The sequence below is a fragment of the Chlorocebus sabaeus genome, chromosome 2, assembly GCF_047675955.1.
Source record: "Chlorocebus sabaeus isolate Y175 chromosome 2, mChlSab1.0.hap1, whole genome shotgun sequence".
Lineage (NCBI taxonomy): Eukaryota > Metazoa > Chordata > Mammalia > Primates > Cercopithecidae > Chlorocebus > Chlorocebus sabaeus.
Genome location: NC_132905.1, coordinates 33,576,010 through 33,600,346, shown reverse-complemented (window position 1 = coordinate 33,600,346; position 24,337 = coordinate 33,576,010). Strand labels below are relative to the sequence as shown.

The 24,337-nt window shown below is 45.9% G+C and overlaps 1 protein-coding gene across 2 annotated transcripts in view; it reads left to right on the top strand.

Annotated features, from left to right (window-relative positions):
• CDS2 (CDP-diacylglycerol synthase 2) overlaps positions 1–24,337 on the top strand; it is a 69,598-nt gene that overhangs the window by 26,820 nt on the left and 18,441 nt on the right. The window contains exons 2-5 of one of the 2 annotated variants that reach the window (XM_008018929.3): positions 18,584–18,720; positions 19,940–20,036; positions 21,372–21,469; positions 23,507–23,646. In XM_008018929.3, coding sequence (XP_008017120.1) covers positions 18,584–18,720; positions 19,940–20,036; positions 21,372–21,469; positions 23,507–23,646 — 472 coding nt within the window. The remainder of the gene's footprint in view (positions 1–18,583; positions 18,721–19,939; positions 20,037–21,371; positions 21,470–23,506; positions 23,647–24,337) is intronic. The other variant, XM_073007100.1, reaches the window with a different exon arrangement.

The following is a 24,337-nucleotide window of genomic DNA, read 5'->3' as shown; positions in this document are numbered from 1 at the left end:
TCTTCCCTTCTGAGCATTTGTCCGACTGGAGGAGACAGACAAATGTGCAGTCATTTCAGGTGGTAGTGATGTTAGAAGAATAAAGCAGGTGTTTCTTAATAGGATATAGCCTTTTGAAGTGCCAGTATCTGAAGGAGCTTTCCAGTGTACTGTCCAGTTGGCACAAAAGACAGATGTCTTTTTTTTTGTTTTTTAATGAGACAAGATCTTAGTCTGTCGCCCAGGTTGGGCTGCAGTAGTGCGATCTTGGCTCACTGCAGCTTCCACCTGCCGAGCTCAAGAGATCCTCCCACCTCAGCCTCCCGAGTAGCTGGGACTACAGGTGTGTGCCACTACACTCATTTAATTTTTGTATTTTTAGTAGAGATGTGGTTTCACCATGTTGCCCAGGCTGGTCTCAAACTTCTGAGCTCAAGCAATCCGCCTGCCTTGGCCTCCCATAGTGCTGGGATTACAGGCATGAGCCATTGGACTCAGCTGATTTGTTCCAGCTCTGCTTAGAGCGTTTCCCGTTATTCAAGGGAAATGAATGAAAACATCTATAGACCTACACATTCCGTAGGGCAAGATTGAACCGCTTAGGACTCTAAAAGTTTTTACTCTGCCTACTTAGTCATTATCCCTGGGAGGACCTTTGCTGCTGTGGGAAATGTAGCTCATTTATTACCACGCTCCATTTTATGGTCGTTCCTTGGAGGCACTCCCCCACCCCAAGTCATTTTAACCTTTGGGAAGGGCTGAAATGCTGTGCTTTTAGTCATTAGTTGTGTTTATGTAACTGTAGCTCTAAGGTTGTCTTTCCCACACAAATGCTGGCAAGGCAATATTGCGGGCCTTGTAGATAAAGGTTGATGGATTTCATTCATTTTAAAAAAATTACTCCTTGAGTTTTTAACAGGTTCAAGGCAAGGAGCTCTCAAGGTAAACAAAGATGAATAAGGCAGTCCCTACTTTTTATAATCTCAAAGTCTAAAATTATGGAAGGTGCCCTCTTACTGTAAATATAACTGATAAAAAATCATATGGGGCATCTAGGGAGGATCTAGCTGTCTCCCTTCCAGCTTCTGTTGGCATTCCTTGGCTGTAGCCACGTCTGTCTCTGCTCTGTCGTCACATTGCTCTCTCCTCTGTGTCTAATCTCCTCCCTCTCTCATAAGGATATATATGATTACATTTAGGGCCCACATGGATAATCCAGGATAAATCCCTTCTCTCTTAGCTTAGTCATATCTTTTGCCATGTAAGGTAATATTTACTCTTTTTGCCGTGTAAGATAATATTCACAGGTTCCAGGGATTAGGAAGTGAATTTTGTTGGGGGGAGTTTTCTGCCTACCCATAGACAGCAATCAGAAGAGGTTTATCTTAGTGGCTTGTAAGGATGAACAGGGAGGAGAAAAGATTGAGAGTAAAGGGGGAGAGGAGGGAAGGGTGGGATGTAATCAGGAACAGGGAGCAGCAGTTTTGCTTGGCTGGAGCAGGTGGTGTGGGGGATGGACTGGGATGGATTGTGAAGGACCTAGAGTGGGAACAGTTTGTCTAATTCACTAGGCAAAAATGAATGGAGGAGGGGTGTAATCAGAGCTGTGCTTTTTGAAGATTAATATGGTAGTGTGTGGAGAATAAATGAGAGAAGGGAGGAATTTGTGGAGATGCCAATTAGGAGGCCAGCGTAGTAGTGAAGGGTTGATCTGCAGGCTTCAGCAAGGGTGCTAGCTGTGAGAATGGGAAAGACCCTAAATGAAAGGGTCTGCTTGGGCGGGGCGCAGTGGCTCAAGCCTGTAATCCCAGCACTTTGGGAGGCCGAGACGGGCGGATCATGAGGTCAGGAGATTGACACCATCCTGGCTAACACGGTGAAACCCCATCTCTACTAAAAAATACAAAAAAAAAACTAGCCGGGTATGGTGGTGGGCGCCTGTAGTCCCAGCTACTCGGGAGGCTGAGGCAGGAGAATGGTGTAAACCCGGGAGGTGGAGCTTGCAGTGAGCTGAGATCTGGCCACTGCACTTCAGCCTGGGTGACAGAGCGAGACTCCGTCTCAAAAAAAGAAAAAAGAGGCCGGGCGCGGTGGCTCAAGCCTGTAATCCCAGCACTTTGGGAGGCCGAGACGGGTGGATCACGAGGTCAGGAGATCGAGACCATCCTGGCTAACACGGTGAAACCCCGTCTCTACTAAAAAAATACAAAAAACTAGCCGGGCGAGGTGGCGGGCGCCTGTAGTCCCAGCTACTCGGGAGGCTGAGGCAGGAGAATGGCGTGAACCCGGGAGGCGGAGCTTGCAGTGAGCCGAGATCCGGTCACTGCACTCCAGCCCGGGCGACAGAGCAAGACTCCGTCTCAAAAAAAAAAAAAAAGAAAAAAGAAAGGGTCTGCATAGTGTGAGAACTGAGGAGGTGTATAGGGCAGGGGATTTGGCAACAGTGATGTGTGGACAGTCTTTTCCATGGGGCACATTTCAGGGAGATTAGGGTCTTGAAGGAAAGCAGAAGGATGAACTAGTGTGGGTGGGAAATATGGTGGTTGTTTTTGAACCCACTAAGTTGGAGGTATCTTGTTGACAGGTTGAAAGGTTGCACTGGAGCTTGGAGGAGAGGACATAACTCATGTTATGGGAGCTGGTCCACAGAAGAGAGGCTGAATGGCAGGGTCAGCTCACTAAGGGGCAGTGTGGAGATACAGCCTGGAGGAGCTACTGGCATTTAGAAAGTGTGGGGAGGAAAAACAGAGAAGATGTCATTGGAGAGGATTCAGATGTGATTAATTGTAAATGCAGGCAGCCACTCAAATTGACTAAAAAGAAAAAAAGGAATCCATTGGCTCATGTAACTTAGAAGACTAAGGTAATTCTAGCTTCAGGCCTGGTTTAATCCAGGTTCTCAAATATCACCAAGCTTTGGTCTCCCTCCATCTCTTGGCTCCCCCTCATGTTGGCTTCATTTTTGGATTTTAAATGGTAGTAGCTAGATGTAGCAAGATGTCGGCCAGCAGGTGAGAGTCCCATGGGAAAGGTCATGCCTTCCTCCTGGTGGCTTCAGAAGCACAGGAAATCGCTGTTATGTGTTCTTGTCATCTTTGACCTGGTCACTGTGGTCAAGGGAGCACAGTGCTCTGATGAATCAGGTCTGAATTATGTGCCTACACTTGGAGTAGGGGGTGGGAGGAGTACTCAAAAGCAAAATAAAGGAACCGTTACTGCACAGAGTGGAATGAAGCTGGATAGTAAGACACTAAATGTCCAGGACACCAGGGATCTGGGTGGGAAGGGGAATGGTGGCACGCAAAACAAGAATTGGTTGGATGCTGCTGAGATCGCTGTGAGGATGCTGGAGAACAGTGTGTGGGGCTTGACAGTCAGGAGCTAATCTTTCAGGAAACGGTTTTCTGAAACAGTGTAGGCTGAAGCCAGACTCAGGAAGTTTGAGAACATATGGTAGATGCAGACTTTGTAAAAGAGTTTGGAAGTAAAGAGGAGAAGTGAATTGGTGACTCCAGGCCGAATGGAGTTGAAAGGAAAATGGTTTTAGGACAAACATCTGAAGAGTGGAAAAAATTCTGAGAGAAAAGATCATATGGTAGAGGTAGAGAGAGGAGGAGTTGATTGGTGTGGGAGAGCACTGGAAGATGTGGGATCTGGGGCCTGAGCAGAGAAAGAGAGGCCATGTGTCAGTCTGTTTGGGCTACTATTATGAAACACCATGAACTGGGAAGCTTATAAACAACAGAAGTTTATTTCTTATTGTTCTGGGGTCTGGGAAGTCCAAGATTATGGTGCCAGCAGATTGTGTCTGGTAAAGAGCTACTTTCTGATTCATCCATGGCTTCTCACTGAGTCCTCATGTGGTGGAAGAAGGATTGCTCTGGGACCTCTTTTATAAGGGTGCTAATCCCATTAATGAGGGGTTCAGCCTCATGACCCAATCACCTTCCAACAGCCCCATCTTCTAATACCATTGAGTTGGGGGTTAGAATTTCAGCGTATGAATTTTGGGGAGACATAAATATTCAGACCACAGTAGGCGAAGATTTCAGATTGGGATAGATGGCAGGCATTTATTTCACTTCTTTCTGAAGGAGCTTGTTACTGACAGATTATCATTTTAGGTCCTTTAGTTCACATTTGTCCGACCCACAACACAACACAAATTCGTAAACGTTCTTAAAACATTATGAGTTTTTTGTTTGTTTGAGCTTATCAGCTATCATTAGTGTTAGTGCATTTTATATGTGGCCCAAGACAATTGTTCTTCTTCCAATGTGGCCCAGGGAAGCCAAAAAATTGGCTTCTGCTTTAGGTCCTTTTTTTTTTTTTTTGAGACAGAGTTTTGCTCCTGTTGCCCAGGCTGGAATGCAATGGCACGATCTCGACTCATTGCAACCTCTGCCTCTCTAGATCAAGTGATTCTCCTGCCTCAGCCTCTCGAGTAGCTGGGATTACAGGCACCTGCCACCATGCCCGGCTAATTTTTTGTCTTTTTAGTAGAGATGGGGTTTCACCATGTTGCCCAGGTTGGTTTTGAGCTCCTGACCTCAAAGTGATCTACCTGCCTCGGCCTCCCAAAGTGCTGGGATTACAGTCGTAAGCCACTGCGCCCGGCCTAGGTCATCATTTTTTTAAAAACCCTGTAAAATCTCACCAGGATTTTTCAGCTGTTTCCAGATTATAATGGAATCTGTTTGACTCTGGTCTCCAGGTCATCAAATGACATATTTTCAGAATATAAGACTATAAGTAGACTTTTCTATTAACAGTAAAGCTTGTGAATCTTGGTTTGATATGTACAAACAGAGCCACCAGTATGTACCCCAATTTCTGGTTGGAGTGACAGAATGAGAACACAGCCAGTTTCTGAGCAGCTGGTGGTTTGGGGACACAGTAGGAATTTGATACTGGGTGATCGTTGTATCTCACAAGGTGCATCCTCGAGTAGTAATGACTCATTTGTCAGAGATGTAAGGTGGTGTTTTGCAGTGATTTGCCAACTGTCTTCTCTGCTGATATGTTAGGGGTTCTCCAAACAAAATTTAAATCTGACAGTGAAGATGAACTGAGACTCATTCACGCTGTTATTTCAGCACAGGTGAGGGTGAGGCACTTGATGTCAGGAAAACCTTGCTTTAACCCGTGTGTCTTTGCAGTGGAACAGAAGGGTAAGCAAGCTGCTTTGAAAATCAGATTGAAATTTTATGTCAGAAAATGTAAAACAGAGAAGCATCAAAGAATGACTCAATGGTCTTGATAAATTCATTTGAAGATGAAATTATGTTAAAATTTTATAGTTCAGTAATTTAAAAGTATATTACAGGTTTTTTTTTCCTTTTTTTTGGATGATGTGCATGTAAACAAGTGTAAGGAATCTTTGTAAAGCATCAGAAGAAAATTTTAGGTGTTTTGATCTTCATTAAAAGACTATTAGCAAGATGTCAAAGGAATAATAATGCCTGTGCAGCTGGTAACCAGCTTTGTTTTGTTCATCTTTTCCCCATAACAAATTGGTAAAAATTGTATTTGTTACACTATTCACAAACCTTTTCTACTAAGTATATACCAAACTGTGTTCTTTTGAAGGATGTTTCTAGTAATTTTCAGGTCATTTCCATATATATTATGTGCAGTTAAAAAGCAAACCAACCCTGGTTTGTTAAATAATTCCCCTGTTTTTACTTAAAAAATAATGGGGTTGGGCATCTGTGTAAAGTGTGTACATCTTAGCAGTATAAATTACTGACACATTTTAAAAAATGAAGTAAAAACTCAGAATTGTTGTGATTCAGTGCCCTTATGTTTTTTAAAAAGAGGGAAAAGTAATGCAAGATTAAGAATATTGGAGTGTTTGGCATGCCTCTCTTCATTTTACTTTTTGACCGGCTGCCCATATGCCGATGATGATGAAGCTGAGCTGTTTGTGCCACTGCCATTTGATGCTGCGAGAATCACAACTGTTATATCTGTTACTGCTTCTGTTAAAAGGCAGAGTAGTAACTGGCCACTGAATTAAATTTAAAAGAAAGGCAGGGGAGAGCTGGAATCTCTGCTGAGGATGGCTTTGCTCAGGTCTTTTCTTAGCCCTGCAACTACTTAACGCTTCATATGCTTGCTGAAGGGATAGGTCTGTCCTTGACTGATTGAACCTTGTTCAGAATCCTGTTCACCTGGCTATTGAGGACTAGAAGTTGTAGGTTGCTGAGGTGGTATTGGGGGTTCTAGCCCCCTCCTCACAGTAGTAGGGGAATCAGAGCTTTGGGGAACCTTAGCAGTTTTCTCCCTGGTTGCAGGTTGGGGTAGATACAGCTGTTAGACTGTCTGCATTGTCCAGTATAGTAGCCACTAGCCACATGTGGCCAATTAAACCTTTCCTTACTGTGGGTAAATATTATATATAACATAAAATTGATAATTTTAACCATTTTCAAGCATATGGTTCTATAGCATTGAGTACATTCACATTGTTTTGCAACTGTCACCAGAACAAACATTCCAGAATATTTTCATCTTCCCCAAATGAAACTCTGTACCTATTAAGCAACTCTCCCCTCTCACTCCCCCAGCCCCTGACAACCACCATTCTATTTTCTGTCTCTATGAATTTGACTACTCTAGGTACCTCATGTAAGTGGAATCATATATTTGTCCTTTTGTGTCTGGCTTATTTCGCTTAGCACAATGTCCTCAAGGTTCATCCATGTGGTAGCATGTGTGAGAATTTCCTTCCTTTTTAAGGCTGAATAATATGCCACTGTGTATGTATACTACATTTTGTTCATTCCTTTGTTGATGGATACTCGGATTGCCTCTACATTTTTATTTATTGTGAATAAGGCTGCTGTGAATATGGGTGTACAGATATCTCTTTGAGTCCCTGCCCTCAGTTCTTTTGGGTGTATACCCAGAGGTGGAATTGCTGAGTCATGTGGTAATTCTGTGTTTGATTTTTTGAGGAACTGCCAGACTGTTTACTATAGCAGCTGCATTATTTTACATTTGACCAACAGTGCACAGAGGTTTCAGTTTTTTCACATCTTCACCAATACTTGTTATTTTGGTTTTTCTTTTTTGAAAATAGCCACTCTGGTGGATGTGAAGTGTGCGGCAGTTTAAATTTAATTAAAAATAAATACATAAATTCACTTCCTTAGTCACACTAGCCACATTTTAATTGTTCAATAGCCATACGCAGCTGTGGCTTTTATATTGGACAGTACAGAGAGAACATTTCCATTATTGCAGAAAGTTCTATACTGACAAAACCTGGAGGTAGCAGTGGACCTGAAAGGGATTGATCCAAGCCCAGCAGAGTCACCAGGGATTTAGTCAATGTATAACTGACACATACATTGAGAGGCAATCCATTGATAACTGACACATACATCAATTGTTTTCATACTTTGTGTATGTAGTATAGCCCAGTATAGACACAGTTTTATATTCTGCCTTTTTCATGTTGCTGCACGGTGTTTATAGTTGTCTTGTTAATAGCTGCACAGAAAATTGATTTACCGTCATTTACCTAATAATTTTTCCTTGTTAGGAACATAAAACCAGTTTCTCCTTTTCAGTACTGCAGTAGAGTATGCTCATTTCCTGGTTGTCTCCACGCTTAGCCCTTCTGGTTTCTTCATCTATTCATTATATCGTCTTGCTCTTTTTGGTCTCCTTTCTGTTTTAACCACTCCATTGGACATATTTGGCCTCTAGGTAAAGTCTGACTAATGCTAACTAGAACCAGACCATGCCTGTGTTAATATAGCCTAAAATACCACTAGCTATTTTTGCTATTTGAACTGATTGTACCATCTTGAGTCAAGTGCCTACTCCAAAACAGTCAAGGTGCACATTGCCTTAAGCTGAGGTAAATGCCTGTTCGTGAACCTATCACTGTGGCAGAGGGGCAGGATTAAAAATAAGTAGACTGTACAAGCTACTGTATACCATGAAAACAGTTGAATGGATTTTTAAGAGGGACCTAACTGCAGTGTCCAGTACCTGGGGGAAGATGGGGAGATAAGAATTAAGGGTTGAACATCCCAAAATCAAAAATTTGAAATTTTCAAAATCTGAAAGTTTTTGAGTGCCAATGTGATGCTCAAAGGAAATGCTCATTGGAGCATTTTGGATTTAGGATTTTCTGATTAGGGATGCTCAACCAGTAAGTATAATGCAAATATTCCAAATTCTGAAAAGAATTCTGAAATGCAAAACAGGGCCGGGTGCGGTGGCTCAAGCCTGTAATCCCAGCACTTTGGGAGGCCGAGACGGGTGGATCACGAGGTCAGAAGATCGAGACCATCCTGGCTAACACGGTGGAACCCCGTCTCTACTAAAAAATACAAAAAACAAGCCGGGCGAGGTGGCGGGCGCCTGTAGTCTCAGCTACTCGGGAGGCTGAGGCAGGAGAATGGCCTAAACCCGGGAGGCGGAGCTTGCAGTGAGCTGAGATCCGGCCACTGCACTCCAGCCTGGGCGACAGAGCGAGACTCCATCTCAAAAAAAAAAAAAAAAAGAACAAGAAAAAAAAAGAAAAAACAAATGCAAAACACTTCCGGTCTCAAGCATTTTGGGTAAGGGATATTCAATCTGTACCTCTGAGGTTTCTGGCTTATGCAGGGTACATAGACTCGCATGCTGTCAACTGATTGACTAGGCAAGACTTCAGGATCAACAGTTTTACGGACAATGTCAAAAGCGCTCTGTTTAGATGTGTTATTTTTGAGATGCCTGTAAAAACTTTCTCGTGGAGATGTCGGTAAGTGGTTGGAAATATGAGTCTGAAGCTTGGGGGAGAAGTTGGGGTTGGAGATACAAGTGTTGGGGTCATTGGCATGGAATTGGTAATTAAAGCCAAGGGGCTGGATGATGATACCTAGGGAGAGAGTGTGGTAGGTCCAGAACTGAGCCCAGGTCCCATTCAACATTTTGAAGTCAGATAGAGATAAAATAGCACAGGAGACTGAGAAAGAGCAGCCAGTCAGGTAGAGTGAGAATCTGATAAGTATGGTATGGAAGTAGCTGAGCGGAGAATGTTTCAAGGAGGAAATGGTCAACTAGATCTGACATTGCCAAGATATATGATAAGATGAAGGCAGGAGAGTCTATCTGATTTAGCAGCATGGAGGTTGTTTTATTTACTTGTGTTTGAAGACTTTAGTCTCCAGAGCCTGGAGAGATCACACTGAGGCCACATTGACTTTTCTTTGCTGGGGTAATGGATATTTGGAAGTAATTTGATGGCCAGGTGCTGTGGCTGATGCTTATTCTCCCAGCACTTTGGGAGGCCAAAGCATGAGAATTACTTGAGGCCAGAAGTTCTAGACCAGCCTGGGCAATGTAGAGAGGCTCTTTCCTTTTAATTACTGGTTTTCAAAAAAAGATTTGGTGTTTCAGCACCCTTCAAAGGTGGCCAAAGTAGTTTTGTTTTCTTTTTTGAGATGGAGTTTTGCTCTTGTTGCCCAGGCTGGAGTGCAATGGCTCAATCTCGGCTCACCACAACCTCTGCCTCCTGGGTTCAAGCAGTTCTCCTGCTTCAGCCTCCTGAGTAGCTGGGATTACAGGCATGGGCCACCATGCTCAGCTAATTTTGTAATTTTAGTAGAGATGAGATTTCTTCATGTTGGTCAGGCTGGTCTCAAACTCCCAACCTCAGGTGATCCGCCTGCCTTGGCCTCCCAAAGTGCTGGGATTATAGGCATGACCCACTGTGCCTGGCCAGTAGTTTCTTACAGTTATCATTATGAACTCATAAATTTTTATATACTTGTGTTTAAATCACTTTTTGTTTATTATTTTAATGTTCAAATTGTCCTATCATTGGCCATTAGGAGTCTGTCTTCAATGCCTTTCTCATTTTCAATTTAATATTTTCCCCAGGCATCCCTAGTGATTTATCAAAAAGAGAAACTATTTAGCATTGTGGCTTTCATAATTTCTTTCTTTCTTTCTTTCTTACTTTTATTTTTTGAAGCAGAGTCTAGCTTTGTTGCCCAGGCTGGAGAGCAGTGGTGTGATCTCGGCTCACTGCAGCCTCCACCTCCCAGGTTCGGGCAATTCTCTTGCCTCAGCCTCCCAAGTAGCTAGGATCACAGGTGCCTGCCACCACGTTCAGATAATTTTTGTGTTTTTAGTAGAGACGGAGTTTACCATATTGGCCAGGCTGGTCTTGAACTCCTGACCTCAAGTGATCCACCCACCTCGGCCTCCCGAAGTGCTGGGATTACAGGAGCGAGTCACTGGGCCCAGCCCATAATTTCTTCTATAACTAATATGACAAATTTGGGATTGAGAACACTGTTAATTCCATGTTCTTCAAGGGAGAAACATACTAGTTTCTCCCTTGAAGAGTTAGAGTCTATTTGATTGGTACTTGATTCCATGAGTGTTGGTTATAAACCAGGAATAGTACAAAAGTGACAATATAAAGTTCCAATATGGTAAACAGCCTCAGGGTGCTTGCCTGCCCACAGGAGTAGGAGAGGTTGGGGCATGAGACACTGGGGACATTTGCTCTCATGTCTACTTATTTTGTCTAGGAATCTTTGTAGAAAGCACTATTGTGAGTTGAGTGACAACGAAGCAGGTACCAGATAGCGATTTATGATTTAGGGGCTCGTTGCATGTGGAACCCAGCAGCTATCCTGGTTCTGCTTCCTGGCAGGGGTCTGGGGAGCACACTTGAGCCCAGTTTTGAGATTGCAAATATATATTTTTTCTCCATCTTACTAGATCTTTTGGCAGTATTCAACATATTCCCTCCTTGGAAGAGCTTTATCTTAATAAACTGAAAAAAAAAAAAAAATTTCCTTCCTTTCCCAGTAAGGCTGAAAACTAATTTTCCTTTAAATACTAAAGAGAGATGCCCGACTAAGGAACTGATAATAGGAGGACCTATTGAACTCCAGTGGGGCTTCTGATTTTTGGTGTTTTTCCCCTAATCCTGGAAGACAATAGGAAAACAAGTGATGTCATCAGAACAGAGCCATTGGCAGAGCCTCCTGGGGACCTGAGTGGTTTTCCTGTCTCTGATAGTCTCTGTTCTGAATTAAGTAATGGCTTGTGATGGAGGTTGGTACTTCCTGCAGCTCTTTCACATTTATAGTTATATGCTTGCTGTTAGTAAACAGATGCATTTACTCCAGAAGGAGGCTTTAATGGGCAAGGTGTGAGAGAGTGTTGGGAGAAAGAAGGATTCCTGATCATTCCTTGTCACAAAAATTACGGCTTTAATGTATGAGATTGGCAGTTGTGCAGAGGTTGGGACTCAATACAACTGTATGTATTTGAATTAGAAAGCCTTGCATTCCTAGAAACTGGATTTCAGACAGGCTTTCCTTGTCCTTTCTGAGACATACAGACCCTGTACTTTTTTTGGAAACCCCCATATCACTTAGGATACATTTGGCCACAAACGCCTAAGAAGACAGGGAGATAAACAGTGGGACAGCTGGCTGCAGCCCTAAAATGCCTCCTATAGTGCAACTGAGTGCAAAAATGAATGGTTGCTCTATGCTATATGTAGCCCAGCTGTACCTGCCACTGTAGTAAACCCTGGATTCTCTCAATGTAATTGACTGTGGCTCCCTATGCAGATGTGGTTCTAGGTGCCAGGCCAGGTGCTGGGGGTACAGTGGTGAGGATATCAACATGGCTTCCCCAGAGAGATGATGGTCTTGAGGTGGAGACTGTGCAGTGTGGGAAGCAGTCCTTTTTTGTTTTTTGGTTTTTTTTGAGACAGGATCTTGCCCTGTCGTCTAGGCTGGAATGCAGTGGCATGATCAGGTCTCACTGCAGCCTCAACCTCCTAGACTTCAGGCGATCCTCCCACTTTGGCCTCCCAAGGTTTTGGGATTACAGGCATGGACCATGGTGGGGAGCACTCCTAAGGAAGGACAAGGGCCGCTGGGACACACAGGCAGCTGGGGAATATTTGGAGAGAAAGGGAACTCTTAAAGGATCAGTGAAAATTTGCTGGAAGAGAAGTGGGTTTCAGTAGAGGGTGGTTTGCAGACTGTTTTAGATAGGAACACAGGAGCAAAAATCCTAAAGGTAAGAAAGTATAACCTGTTCTAGAAGCTGATTCTAGTTCAGAATGGCTGTAAGAGGTAAGGCTGGATGAGTAGATAAGACCCTGATCCCAAGGGGCATGTACGCCATTTTAAAGAGCTGTTATCTAGGTACTGGGGAGCTGTGGGAGGGGTTCAGGATGGAGAGTGACACAATCAGAATTTCTGGGAAGATCCTTGTGCTACAGTGGCAAGAGTGTAGGTGGGAATGGACTCTAGGCTGAAGGTGAGGTAGCCAGTTAGGCTGTTACAGTTACTCAGAGGAGGTATGATGTTGGCTTGAACTACGGGAATGATGGGTGGCATAATGAGTGGATGCAGCTGACAGCTGTTTTGGAGGTAGCATGAACAAGCTTGGTGACAGATCTACAAGCTGAGGAAGGAGCCACTAAGGGTGATGGCCACCTTGTTCTCTTGAGAATTCAGGGTAAAGGGTACCATTTGCTAAGATAGGTCACATAGTAGAAGGAAGACATTTGTGGGAAGAGATGAGCTCGGTTTTGGACACATGTTGTTTTAGGTGTCTGTGGAGACATCTATTCGACATTTGGAGTTAGGGTCTGTAGCTCAAGAAGAGACAGTAGGGAGCATGAAAATGAATGGGAAAACTCAGGGAGAGTAGGAGGCAGCAGAATAGTAGGAGAGCTTAGGACCAACCCCAAGGAGCCCTCAAATGAAGGGACAGGCCGAGGAAGAGGCAGTTCCTAAGGAGAAGGCCAGCTAAAGATGCCTGGCCAGAGAGGCAAGTGGAAACCTAGGGAGAGGTGCTGCTTGGACGCCAGAGGAAGATTATTTTTCAATAATAGCATTAAAAGCTGCTGAGGGATTGAACGAGTTGAGGACTAAGTACCCGGTGGGTTTTGTGACAAGGTCCTTGTTGACCTGGGAGAGCTGCTTCAGTGGAACAGGTGGGGCTGAAGTTGGGTTGTTGTGGTTTGAGGAATGATGCACAGCCAGGGAGGGGACATGAAATGTCGACAGCTCTTCCCAGAGGTTTACTCATGAAGTGGGGAAAAAAGTGTATTGGTTGGATGAGCTGTCAAAAATTGTTTGTTGAGCCTGCCTAGATGGTTGTAAGTAGGGCTGTAGTGAGGGAGAGAGGTGAGAAGATGGGGAGGGCAATGGAGTGAGTCTCTGAGGAGATAGGAAGAGAGGGCATGGCGAGCACATGGCTGGCTCCGAGTGTGACTGTCCTGGGGACAGTTGTCCTTTGCCACCAGTGGTGTGTCCTCTACCAAGTCCCCTGTGGTCCTTTGTAAATAGCTTTATCTGGAGGCAAAATGGCTCACAGCCAGAGTTAGGTTTTAAGAAGCTGAATCTGCCACATTCATGTATTTTCTTGTCCTTTCTCTGAGTGCAGTTAACCTGTTAGGGATGCCAGAAGTGAAGCTGTCCATCTGGGTAGCTTTGGATCCCATTATTGCTATGAGGCTTTTGAAGGACAGGGTATGGCCATACTGGGGATGATTGTAAACTCATTCAGAGTGGGGTCCTCCTTCTGCTTGGTGTTTTGTTCTGACAATTGAACTTGCCAAATGGAGTTAGTATTAGGGCTAAAGTATTTCTTTGTTATTCCTAACAATACACACACACAGATGCGCACTCTCACACATATATGCGTATATATTTTTTTCAGTAGGAACTCAGATGAAAGCCTACTTGGCTTTTTCATTGAGATGGCCACCTAAGTCCCTGACACTTATTAAGGATGCTTATTAAGGATAGAACCATCTCTGGTAATTTCTCTCCTAAGATCCTGTCTGTGTGAGTGGGGTGTTGCCCTCCCTGGCAACTGGCCACAGGGCTTGATCTAGAAGATGGAGGCCATAGTATTCAGCAGAAAGGTTAGGCTTAGACTAATGACTTTCCTCCAGGAGAAAGTTGATAATTTGTATATAAAGCAATGCAAAAAGTTGTGTAAGTTATGGAGTTAGTCAGTGAAACTTGTGAATTTGAATGCAGTGTCAGTGGGAAAGGCAGAGTTGTTGGAGGTATAACCCCCCAGTACCTTGAACTCCGCCTTTTAATGAAATTTCCTTCCTCCTGAGGTGAGGAGTTCAAGACCAGCCTGGCCAATGTGGCAAAACCTCATCTCTACTAAAAATATAAAAATTATCCAGGCGTGGTGGCGGACACCTGTAATCCTAGCTACTTGGGAGGCTAAGGCAGGAACATCCCCTCCCGCCCACTGCTCCCTCTGGTCCTCCCTCACTGCCTTCTCTTGCTTCTGTTCTGTTCTGATCTTCGGGTCAGTGCTGTGTATATGGAAGCTTCTGGGCAGTTGGTGGAGAAGCTTTCTGAGCATGAGTTTCTCCAAAAATGCTAATGACTCTTACTGAGCCCACAGTGCACAGGACACTATATGTGTCCCTCATCCTAAGTGCTTCTGCCTTTCCCTAGAGGGTCTATGTAAACCAAAAGGGGTGGGCCCTCAGAGAAGCTTTCCCCCTTCCTTTAAAATATCACTCTTGGCTGGGCGCGGTGGCTCAAGCCTGTAATCCCAGCACTTTGGGAGGCCGAGGCGGGCGGATCACGAGGTCAGGAGATCGAGACCATCCTGGCTAACACGGTGAAACCCCGTCTCTACTAAAAAATACAAAAAACTAGCTGGGCGAGGTGGCGGGTGCCTGTAGTCCCAGCTACACGGGAGGCTGAGGCAGGAGAATGGCATAAACCCGGGAGGCGGAGCTTGCAGTGAGCTGAGATCCGGCCACTGCACTCCAGCCCGGGCAACACAGCAAGACTCCGTCTCAAAAAAAAAACAAAAAAAAAACATCACTCTTGTTTCCTGTTTATTCTAGCACTACAGCCCCCTTGGGAAGTGGCTGAGGAACTGTGAGAGGATGGGCGGTGGTTGAGAGAGAACCTGAGAGGGTCTGCCCCACTTGGCCTGTGTTCCTGGCCCTCGGGATCAATAGGGAAGGAAGGAGGAGGGGTGCCTGGGAGCTGGGTGGGTATGAGTCGGAAGAGGCATGGCAGCCTCTTCCTGCCGTGCTGGTCTCGCCTCCCACCAGGAGCAAGGCAGGAGTGGACGCTGGTCTGGTCCTGCTTCCAGGGCTGCTGCAGGGGCACCAGTCAGGCACACGAGCAGGAAAGTGTGTGCTATCATATCTCAGTGTAGTCTGGACACTTTGGTCCATCACAGGTCAAGTAGAATTAATTAGCTCACCAGTTCAGCAAATCTTGGGGCACCTGTTATGTTCCAGACACCGCTCAGTGCAGTGGTGAACAGGTAACTCCTGGCCCCTGACACACCGCCATGTCTGACATGTATATGGTGTTTTTACCATGTGTCCCAATTTACACTCATGAACATATACATGTGTCCTGATAATGCCTATTACAAAGCATACATGGGAAAGAAAAGAATGAGGTAAGTAGAAACAAGTCCTAAGATTTCCTCCCACACTTTGGCAGATGGTTCAGCTTCAGAGTCTACTAGCATGGACTGTTGCTTTAATGGTTAGCCCTTGTGTTTCAGACACCACCTTACACAGTTTTGAGTCGGGGCTGCCGATGTGAAAGAGCTTGAAGCAAGGTAGGCAAATGCTGTGCCCAGATCATTTATTAGCAGTTGGCCCCAGCAAGGCCTGATGCTCTCCTTGGGAAGGGTGCCCAGCTTGTCTGGGGTGGGTGTTTTAGGCTCTCGTCCTTCTGTCCTGTGTGCTGTGGTTAGGCTATTGAGGGGAGTGCGGCAGGCACCTGCTGCTATTCAGGACTTTATAGTTTTCATAGTCTTTCATCGAGGTCACATTGGTCATCCCAACAACCTTCCGAGATAGGGAGTCCTTTCCCTACTGAAGACCAAAGGATGGAGGCCTGTGCTGCGTATCATGAATGTCAGAGCCGGCCCTGGGCCTTGCTTTCCTGGACTGGCTGCTGCCTCATTCTGCAGAAAGTTTTCCTTGACATCTTCCCGCCTCGCTGTGCCCCAGAGGAGCAAACTGATGAACATGTTCAGAATGTACCACCTTTCTTGTGGGAAGGAGCATGGGTTCCAGGTCCCTGCCTCCTTCCAGACCCTCTGTGGAAGCTGCCGCTGGCACGCAGCTTCCTTTTCTCAGGTGTGAGCAGTTGTTTCACCAAGCAGAATGCCTTTGTCCACGGGGTGGGGAGGAGCCAGAAGACTGCAGACCTCCACGTTCTCTCGTTTCTGTTCCCTTTGGCATCCACAGGACATCAGGAGCTGGGTGGCTGGCTGACCTGTCCCCCCCCTCCTCCTCTGTGTCTTCCCCAGGCTGTGCAGTTTCCCCCCTCACAGGGATTTGCCCTTGGCACATGTTCGGCTCTATCTCAGCTTTTGGGAGAGCGTGGTCTGTGTTGGTCTCCTGCTCAGAGGATGCTTCCTTAGCAGGCCCAGATGAGGCCCAGGGAACCTGGAGTTACTCACTTAAAGGCAGGGAAAACCTAGAAAGTGAATCTCTTTCAGCCTTGTTTGTTCAGGTGATTACTTCATTTCTTAGTTGTTCAGATGGGTCCTCCTGAGGTCTTGGTAACAATAGTTGCGGTATCTTTGTAACAGTTTTCTATCTCCTTTTACTACTCCCTGCTTCCGGATACCCCTCTTCACTTCACCCCTTCCTACAAGGAAGGAGAGGAGTCAGGTCTGACAGTGTTGCAGGATGCAGTGCTGGGCTAACGGGAAATCCAGAAAGGCTCTTAGCACGGAGCTGGAGCTGCCTGCTCCTCCCTCACAGGACGCTGCCTGGGTTCCGTTCCTGTCCTTCCCTGCCTGGGGAACTAGCAGCCTTTGTGAGTCTCCTTGACAACAGGATGGATAAGTTAAAAATAACCTTGTACCGAGCTTTCTGTGTGTGAGTGCCCTCTCGCCTGCTGTGCTGGAGCACAGTCCCTGCAGCTTCTAGAGGCTCTTGGAATGCATCTGTGGGAGTCTCGGTGGGGTCCAGGTGCTAGCATTTTGAAGCCCCGAGATTTTAGAGGTCAGAGCCAGATAATCAGGCAGCATCATTACCTTGTAACTCATAATGATTACCGTAATATTACTGGCAACTGGTGGTTGCCGATGGTGTGTGGGTGTCAATGTTGAAATAAAGACTGGACAGCTGTTCTAAATGCTTCGTCTTCATTTAGTCTCCCTGGAGAGGGGCGACTCTGGAGACCTTACTGTGTTTCAGAACCTCTGGAGTGGTGTACTGGGACACAGCTCCAGGTGAGAGTTCGGTTATACCTCTTCAAGGAATCCCCACTGGAAGGAGGGTCCTTACCTTACTGGGCCCCTTTTATGAGGTGAAGATGCCAAAGTATAGAGGCACTTGGATGACTTACCCAGAGCCACTATAACTGGAGTGTCTAACCTTGCCTGAGGTGAAGGTGGGGGTTAGAACAGTCTGAGAGAACATATTGGTAACACAAAGTACTCAAATCTGGAGCACATAAACCACTACAAATCAATAAAAAAAAGGAAGGCAGAAAACTCCGAGAAAAACTCGCCAATAATTTGAAAAACACTTGACAAAAGAAGATATCCAAATGGCCAATGAACATGTGAAACAGTGCTCAATTCCATGTATTTATCAATCATCAGGGAGGTCAGAGGACCTGGGTTAATATGGGACATTGGGCCACATGTTGAACTTCCCAGATCCTGTTTCTTATTTGTAAATGGGGCTTTTGTCCTTTCCCTTCCTCCCAGTACTGCTCTGAAGCTTGCAGGCATGGGAAAGGCTCTTCAGACTGTGCATGCTATACAGATACTAAGTAGTGTTGTTACTCTAAGTGATTTAATTTCTCCCCCACCTCTTCTCATAGCAGCTATTCTAAATTCCCTTACGAAAGAAAAGACTTGAGTAGTAGGATGATTCCTAGGATTCAGAATATCCCATCCCTTGATACTTTGGGTAAAGAGCTTACTGCTGGCATGGCTCTGGTTCCCTCACCCAGGCTGGGAGCAGGGTGAGTTCCTTCGGGTCTTTTGACACCCAGGGCCTGGTGGCAGGGAAAGGACTGAGGTGCACCAGTCCTGGCTCAGGCATTGGCTGGAGTAGGCTGTCTAGTTCGTCGTCCACACTGACTGTGATTGACCTCCTCACAGAGTGCTCTAGTGAAGTCCAGAAATAACACTGTGGACTTGGGGCATGTTGACATTAACGGGTCTACCAGGGCAATAGCCCACACTACCTGGCTTCCCCTGAGAGAGCTTGGTCAGTGCCATTTACTGCCCTAGCAGGCTCAGGGATAACCTCCTGGTAAAACCAGTCCCTGCCTCCCTTTTGCATTCTTTGGATACAAAGGAGCCATGTTCTCTCTTCTGGATCTGTCCTCTGCAGTTGAGCAGATGGTACATGGTGCAGATGCACACCTCTCTTCCAGCAGAGTGCGGCTGGCCACCTCGGCACATGTCACAAGTGTCAGGATTGCTGCTAGTCCTGTCGGTTCCATCACCTGACTGTGCCAGGTTCTTAGGCCCTGTTTGGAGTCTTTCCCCACAGATCTCTCATGACAAGCGTAGACTTCTCAGTGGTTGACTCAGCACTTTTGACCTTTTTCTCTTCTATATTTCTGCCACATAGGAGTCAGAGTCAGAAGCAAAGGTAGATGGAGAGACTGCATCGGACAGTGAGAGCCGGGCAGAATCTGCACCCCTGCCAGTCTCTGCAGATGATACCCCGGAGGTCCTCAATAGGGCCCTTTCCAACTTGTCTTCAAGGTAACCTGGCAGGTGCTTGTTGGGGGCTTTGCACCATGTCCAAGTGCCCTGGAAGAGCCTGCAGAGAGCCTGTGGTCTTGCAGAGCAGGCCGGCTCCCTTGCTTCAGCCTCCCATGCCGCTGCTCCAGGCTCCATTGAGTGTAATCTAGTGCTTAGCGGTGGCAGTGAGCACAGTGACCAGGAAGGGAGGGCAACCAAGGCTGGAAGGATCTGGCCCTGGAAGGGTGCTCCAGACTGGACTAGGAAGTGCAGTCCAAAGAGGAAGAGGGGACAGGAGGGATGGAGGTGGGTGAGGTCAGCTGACACTGCATAGCACAGGAAACCGGCCTTGGGTTTGTGATTAATGGGCAGGCTGCTTTTCACTGAGGAGTCCATGTTTCCAGTTCAGTTTAGTTTCTCTCTCCCACATCCATTGTGAACAGTTCCTTAAATTCTCCAGGAAGAACTGGGAAACATCTTAACCTAGGTGAATCTAGTTAAAACTTTTGGCCCTTGAGAACTTAGTTCTTTTAACACAGCTATGTGAGTAGATCAAAAACAACTTGTAAGACCCCAAAGCATTATCTCAGTGTTCCTATGTGTGCCTCCAGCTGTGCCCTTGGGAGTCTGAATTGTGCAGTGGTTAAGGGCGTGGACTTTGCAGTCAGACCCCTGGATTCAGATCCCAGCTTTACTGTTTGCCAGCTATTCAACCTGTGCCTCTGTTTCTTCGTCTATAAAAGCAAAGTGTGTTGAGGATTGAAGGAGTTAATATATGTAAAGTCCTCATAAAATTACCTAAGGCATATTTGTGGTAGCTGTTATTATCATTGCATAATGTTACTGTTATTCCCATAATTATTCAGGGCAGTACAGTGTAGGAGCCTGCTGTCGGAAAAAAAGTGTTTTTTTCCTTCAGATAGTCAGCTGTAGAAACCATCCAAGTGGATACAGAAGCAGAGGGTACTACATTTTCCTTGGTTTTTTGTTTGTTTGTTTGTTTTTTGCCTGATACCTTCTTTAAGATATAAGCTAGGTGTATTTTTCTGCCAAGTTTGGTTGTGGCTGAGGCATTGGTACTGTGGCCCTGCTCCTGCCAGCATGTGGCTGGTGCTTCCGTCAAGGTGAATCTGGAAAGGACTGAGCTCAGGGCCCTCAAATCTCAGAAAGATCCATGTCCCTTGAGTTTGTGCATTGGTGTTTTTAACTGGTGTTTTCTCCTTCCCCTACTCTGACATAGATGGAAGAACTGGTGGGTGAGAGGCATCCTGACTTTGGCCATGATTGCATTTTTCTTCATCATCATTTACCTGGGACCAATGGTTTTAATGATAATCGTAAGTGCCATTTCATACTATTTTAGTTTTCCTTTCAGTTTTTGCTGCAGGCCGGGTTGTCTTAAGTGCCAGATATTGGGTTGGTTGGGGGAACTGACAGGGGTCCGGGCTGCTCAGAAAACCTCTGCCATAGAACATCTGTGACTTCCCACTTTTCAGTAGCCACCTGGAGGGCCATTGATGTAGGCTAGTTGTATATGGTTGAAGATGTATCTTCATTTAAAAAACTGACTTTATCGCCTGTAATCCCAGCACTTTGGGAGGCGGAGGCGGGCGGATCACAGGGTCAGGAGTTCGAGACCAGCCTGACCAACACGGTGAAACCCTGTCTCCACTAAAAATACAAAAATTAGCCATGCGTGGTGGCAGCCACCTGTAATCCAAGCTACCCCGGAGGCTGAGGCAGGAGAATCGCTTGAACCGAGGAGGCAGAGGTTGTAGTGAGCTGAGATCACACCACTGCACTGCAGCCTGGGCAACAGAGTGAGACTCTGTCTCAAAACAAACAAACAACCGACTTTATTATTCCAACTCTGTAAAATTTTACCCTAGCCATGTCTCTATGTGACTCCTGGTTTTGTTTCTTGTTTTCATGGGGCCTCCCTCCTGGGTATAGAGCTTTTATTAAGAAATCTCAGTCCACAGAGCTGCTCTCTCTGTCTTCCCACTGTCCTGGACAGGGTCAGGTGACCATCAGCTGCATGTGAGCAAAGCAGATGAGACTTTTAAAGTACTCAAAGTCAAAAGGAGAATGGATTGGTTGACTCCTCGGAGGTTCTAGAATAAAAAGTTAAAAACGAGGTTCTAGAATAGAAAGTTAATTGAGGGCCGGGCATGGCGGCTCACACCTGTAATCCCAGTACTTTGAGAGGCCAAGTGGGGAAGATCGCCCAGGAGTTCAAGACCAGCCTGGGAAAGAAGGTGAGACCTCGTCTCTACTTTTAAAAAAAGTCTTTTTGGCTGGGTGCAGTGGCTCACGCCTGTAATCCTGGCACTTTGGGACGCTGAGGCAGGTGGATTGCTTGAGCCCAGGAGTTTAAGACCAGCCTGGGCAATATGGTGAAACTCTGTCTTAAAAAATAAAAAAGTTAATTGAAATATCAGGGTGTGTATTTTATTGTGAGTGGAAAATTGGATCTACTCCCTGTTACACAGAGGGCTGCATTGCTCTGTGGGATGGTGTGAGAGAGGAAGGAAGAGGAAGCAAGCAGAACCATTGGAAGCCTGATATTTTTCTTAAGTACAATGGATTTTCTGGAAGGCTCATGACCCGTTGGTTTCCATTTCCAAAAATCATAAGAATTGGGGTGTCAGTGAATGTTTTGTGTCCCGCAGGTGATGTGTGTTCAGATTAAGTGTTTCCACGAGATAATCACTATTGGCTACAACGTCTACCACTCCTATGATCTGCCCTGGTTCAGGACCCTCAGCTGGTAAGCTCTCCGCCTAACAGAGGCCCTTAGAATTTGGATGATGTGCTTTTTGGCAGGTATTTACAGTGATGGTGGGTATTTCTATTACTTGCTATAGAAATAAATGCTGGGGAGGCAGATATCATGTTAGGTCATGCAAAGTTTTATGAAGAAAATGGCATTTGAGCAACGAGTAAAGAAATGGGTAAGAGAATGTTAGCAGAAAAAAGGAGGTGATTGCTGCAGACTTGCACAGTGCCTTTGAGACCTGAGTATTTAATAGCCCAGACTGTGTGGTTGGCCTTGGATTAGTCTTTAATAGTTACTTGAAGTCTGGACTCTTCCTGAGAAGAAACCAGATGGGCTGCATTCTGTGACTGTGTTTGCCTCGGTATTTGGATTCCTTAAACTCTGCGTGATGATCCCGTTTTTCTAGATCAGTATATTTTTCATGCTGTCATATCTCAGCATCCCACTAGAGTTGTCTGAAAGTTGTTAGGTTCTGCTGCTGGTTTTGCTTGTTATCCCTGGAACTTGGTTTCCTTGTATCTAAGACAGATGGTTGAGACTTTGTGGTTTCCAGACTGGTGTTTGAGCCCTACTTCATCAGAGGTGTTTTGAGTGCCAGAGTGGACAGAAGTGAGACTGAATGCATGGGACCTGGGCTCTGCTGGGAAAGTTGGCTTTCTCTGTTTCTTAGGAAAGGACTCAGCTTTCTTAAAGCAAAAACGAAAGAAAAACCTGTAGCACATGTCTGAGACCCCTTTCTGATCTGAAACTCTCTGCTTTATTGGCTGTAGTATTCTCAGGTGGTGACTTTTGAGCAGAGCACTGCACAATGCTGAGAAAACCTGAGGCAAATGTGGACCTTCTCACTCCACTGTGCGGGGGATACAGGGGTTGAGGCCATGACTTAGCCGGCTGGAGAGTAGTGGTTTTTGCCCCAGCAACCTGGTCACCGTCAAGGAAGCCGATGTGCTCAGATGTAGGCTGGGCACCCACTTCCTGAGGTGTTTCCTATCACCGAACAGCACGAGCTGCCTCCCAGCCTCCAGATGGAACTGTGATTGCCCTGTGGCTTAAGATGCAGGTCCCTGTTGCGGCTGTTCTTTAGCTGGAAAGCAGTGTTTTGCGTTTTGTTAACATACTCAGGAGGCCTGACTCCTGGCTGTGGTCACTTTACAAAGAAAGCTTTTTCCATGTAACAGAAAAGAAGTGAAATACGAAGTTTTTGTACTTCATAATTTAAAAAAAAGAATGGGAAAGAAAAGCTCTCCACTTTCTTCTCTGTCTCAGGATCCTTGCTGGGGGTTTGCAGTGGTGGCTGCACGGTCCCATACTCGGCAGTACTGTGGACGCTGCAAGGGATGGTTTCTCTTCTCACGAACGCCAGTTGAGGAGAGAGGATACGCAAGTGAAGAGTTAACGCTAGCGGAAGGTCTGTGTCAGAGCCAGGCTTCAGAGAGGGAGATGCATCATGAATTGCTTAGTCAGATAATCACATATTACTTGCTATAGAAGTAAATGCAGGGGAGGCAGATGTCATGTTAGGTCATGCAAAGTTTTATGAATAAAATGGCATTTGAGCAAGGAGTGAAAATATGGAGATGCAAAGAGAATGTCAGGAGCAGGAAAAAGGCAGGAGAACAGCAGACAGGCGGCATAGCCGGAAGAAACCATTGTGATAGGAGTGAAGGAGTTCCTGTTGGGAAGAGTGGAAACGAGACTGGGGAAGCAGGATGAGGCGTGTTTTTGAAGGTCGTATGGTTCAAAGATCCCTCAGTTAGGTATGGGAATGCTACAAAAGGGGCAAAAATGAGTCTCAAGTTTGGGAGAAATGGAGAGTGAATGAAAGCTGCTGTTTCTAGATAAATTTCTCACCTGTGGTGTCACCAGAGAGCAGGAAACCGTGGTCTGCCTGTCCCTCTGTGAGCTGTGCTGGGGGGCTCAAGGGTGGAGGGTATTGTGCTGCCCTTTGTCCCCTCCTCTGGGATGTCTGACTGCCTTGCTGTAAAGGCAAGGGTGCTCCCCGCGGCAATGACCTGTCTTCATTTACAGGTACTTTCTCCTGTGTGTAAACTATTTCTTCTATGGTGAGACAGTGACGGATTACTTCTTCACCCTGGTCCAGAGAGAAGAGCCTTTGCGGATTCTCAGTAAATACCACCGGTTCATTTCCTTTACTCTCTATCTAATAGGTATGCATTAAACAGTTCACCACTTCTTGTGTCTGTATTGTTTTTGTATGTCTGTCAAGTAGGAATTGGGGAATTTCTTGGTTAGTGTACAGTTCTGTGACATTAACTCTGACCATGCAGGGGAGCAGAGCTGATGCTTTATGTCAGGCTGTAGCAGGTCTTTCCTTTTTTTTTTTTTTGAGACAGGGTCTCACTCTGTCACCCAGGCTGGAGTGCAGTGGCATGATCTCAGCTCACTGCAATCTCTACGTCCCGAGTTCAAGCGATCCTCCCACCTCAGGTCCCAAAGTAGCTGGGACTACAGGTGCATGCTACCATGCCCAGCTAATTTTTATATTTTCAGTAGAGTCAGGCTATTGCCATGTTGGCCAGGCTGGTCTCAAACTCCTGAGCTTAACTTATCCACCTGCCTCAGCCTCCCAAAGTGCTGGGATTACAGGTATGAGCCACACGCCTGCCCTTGTAGGAGCTCTTTTAAGAGAAACGGAGTGTGGGGGCGGGACTGTAGCCTGTGCCAACTGCCCCTGTGTTTCAGCCACCATTGAGGAACAGCACAGCATGGTCCTGCCTTGACTCTCCTGTTGGCAAAGATTCTGCAGTGGGACTGAAACAAAAATCATCTAGGAACTTACCATCTTTAGGGGAGTTGTTTTAGGAGACCGCCTTGGGTGACATTGTAGCATGGTGGAAA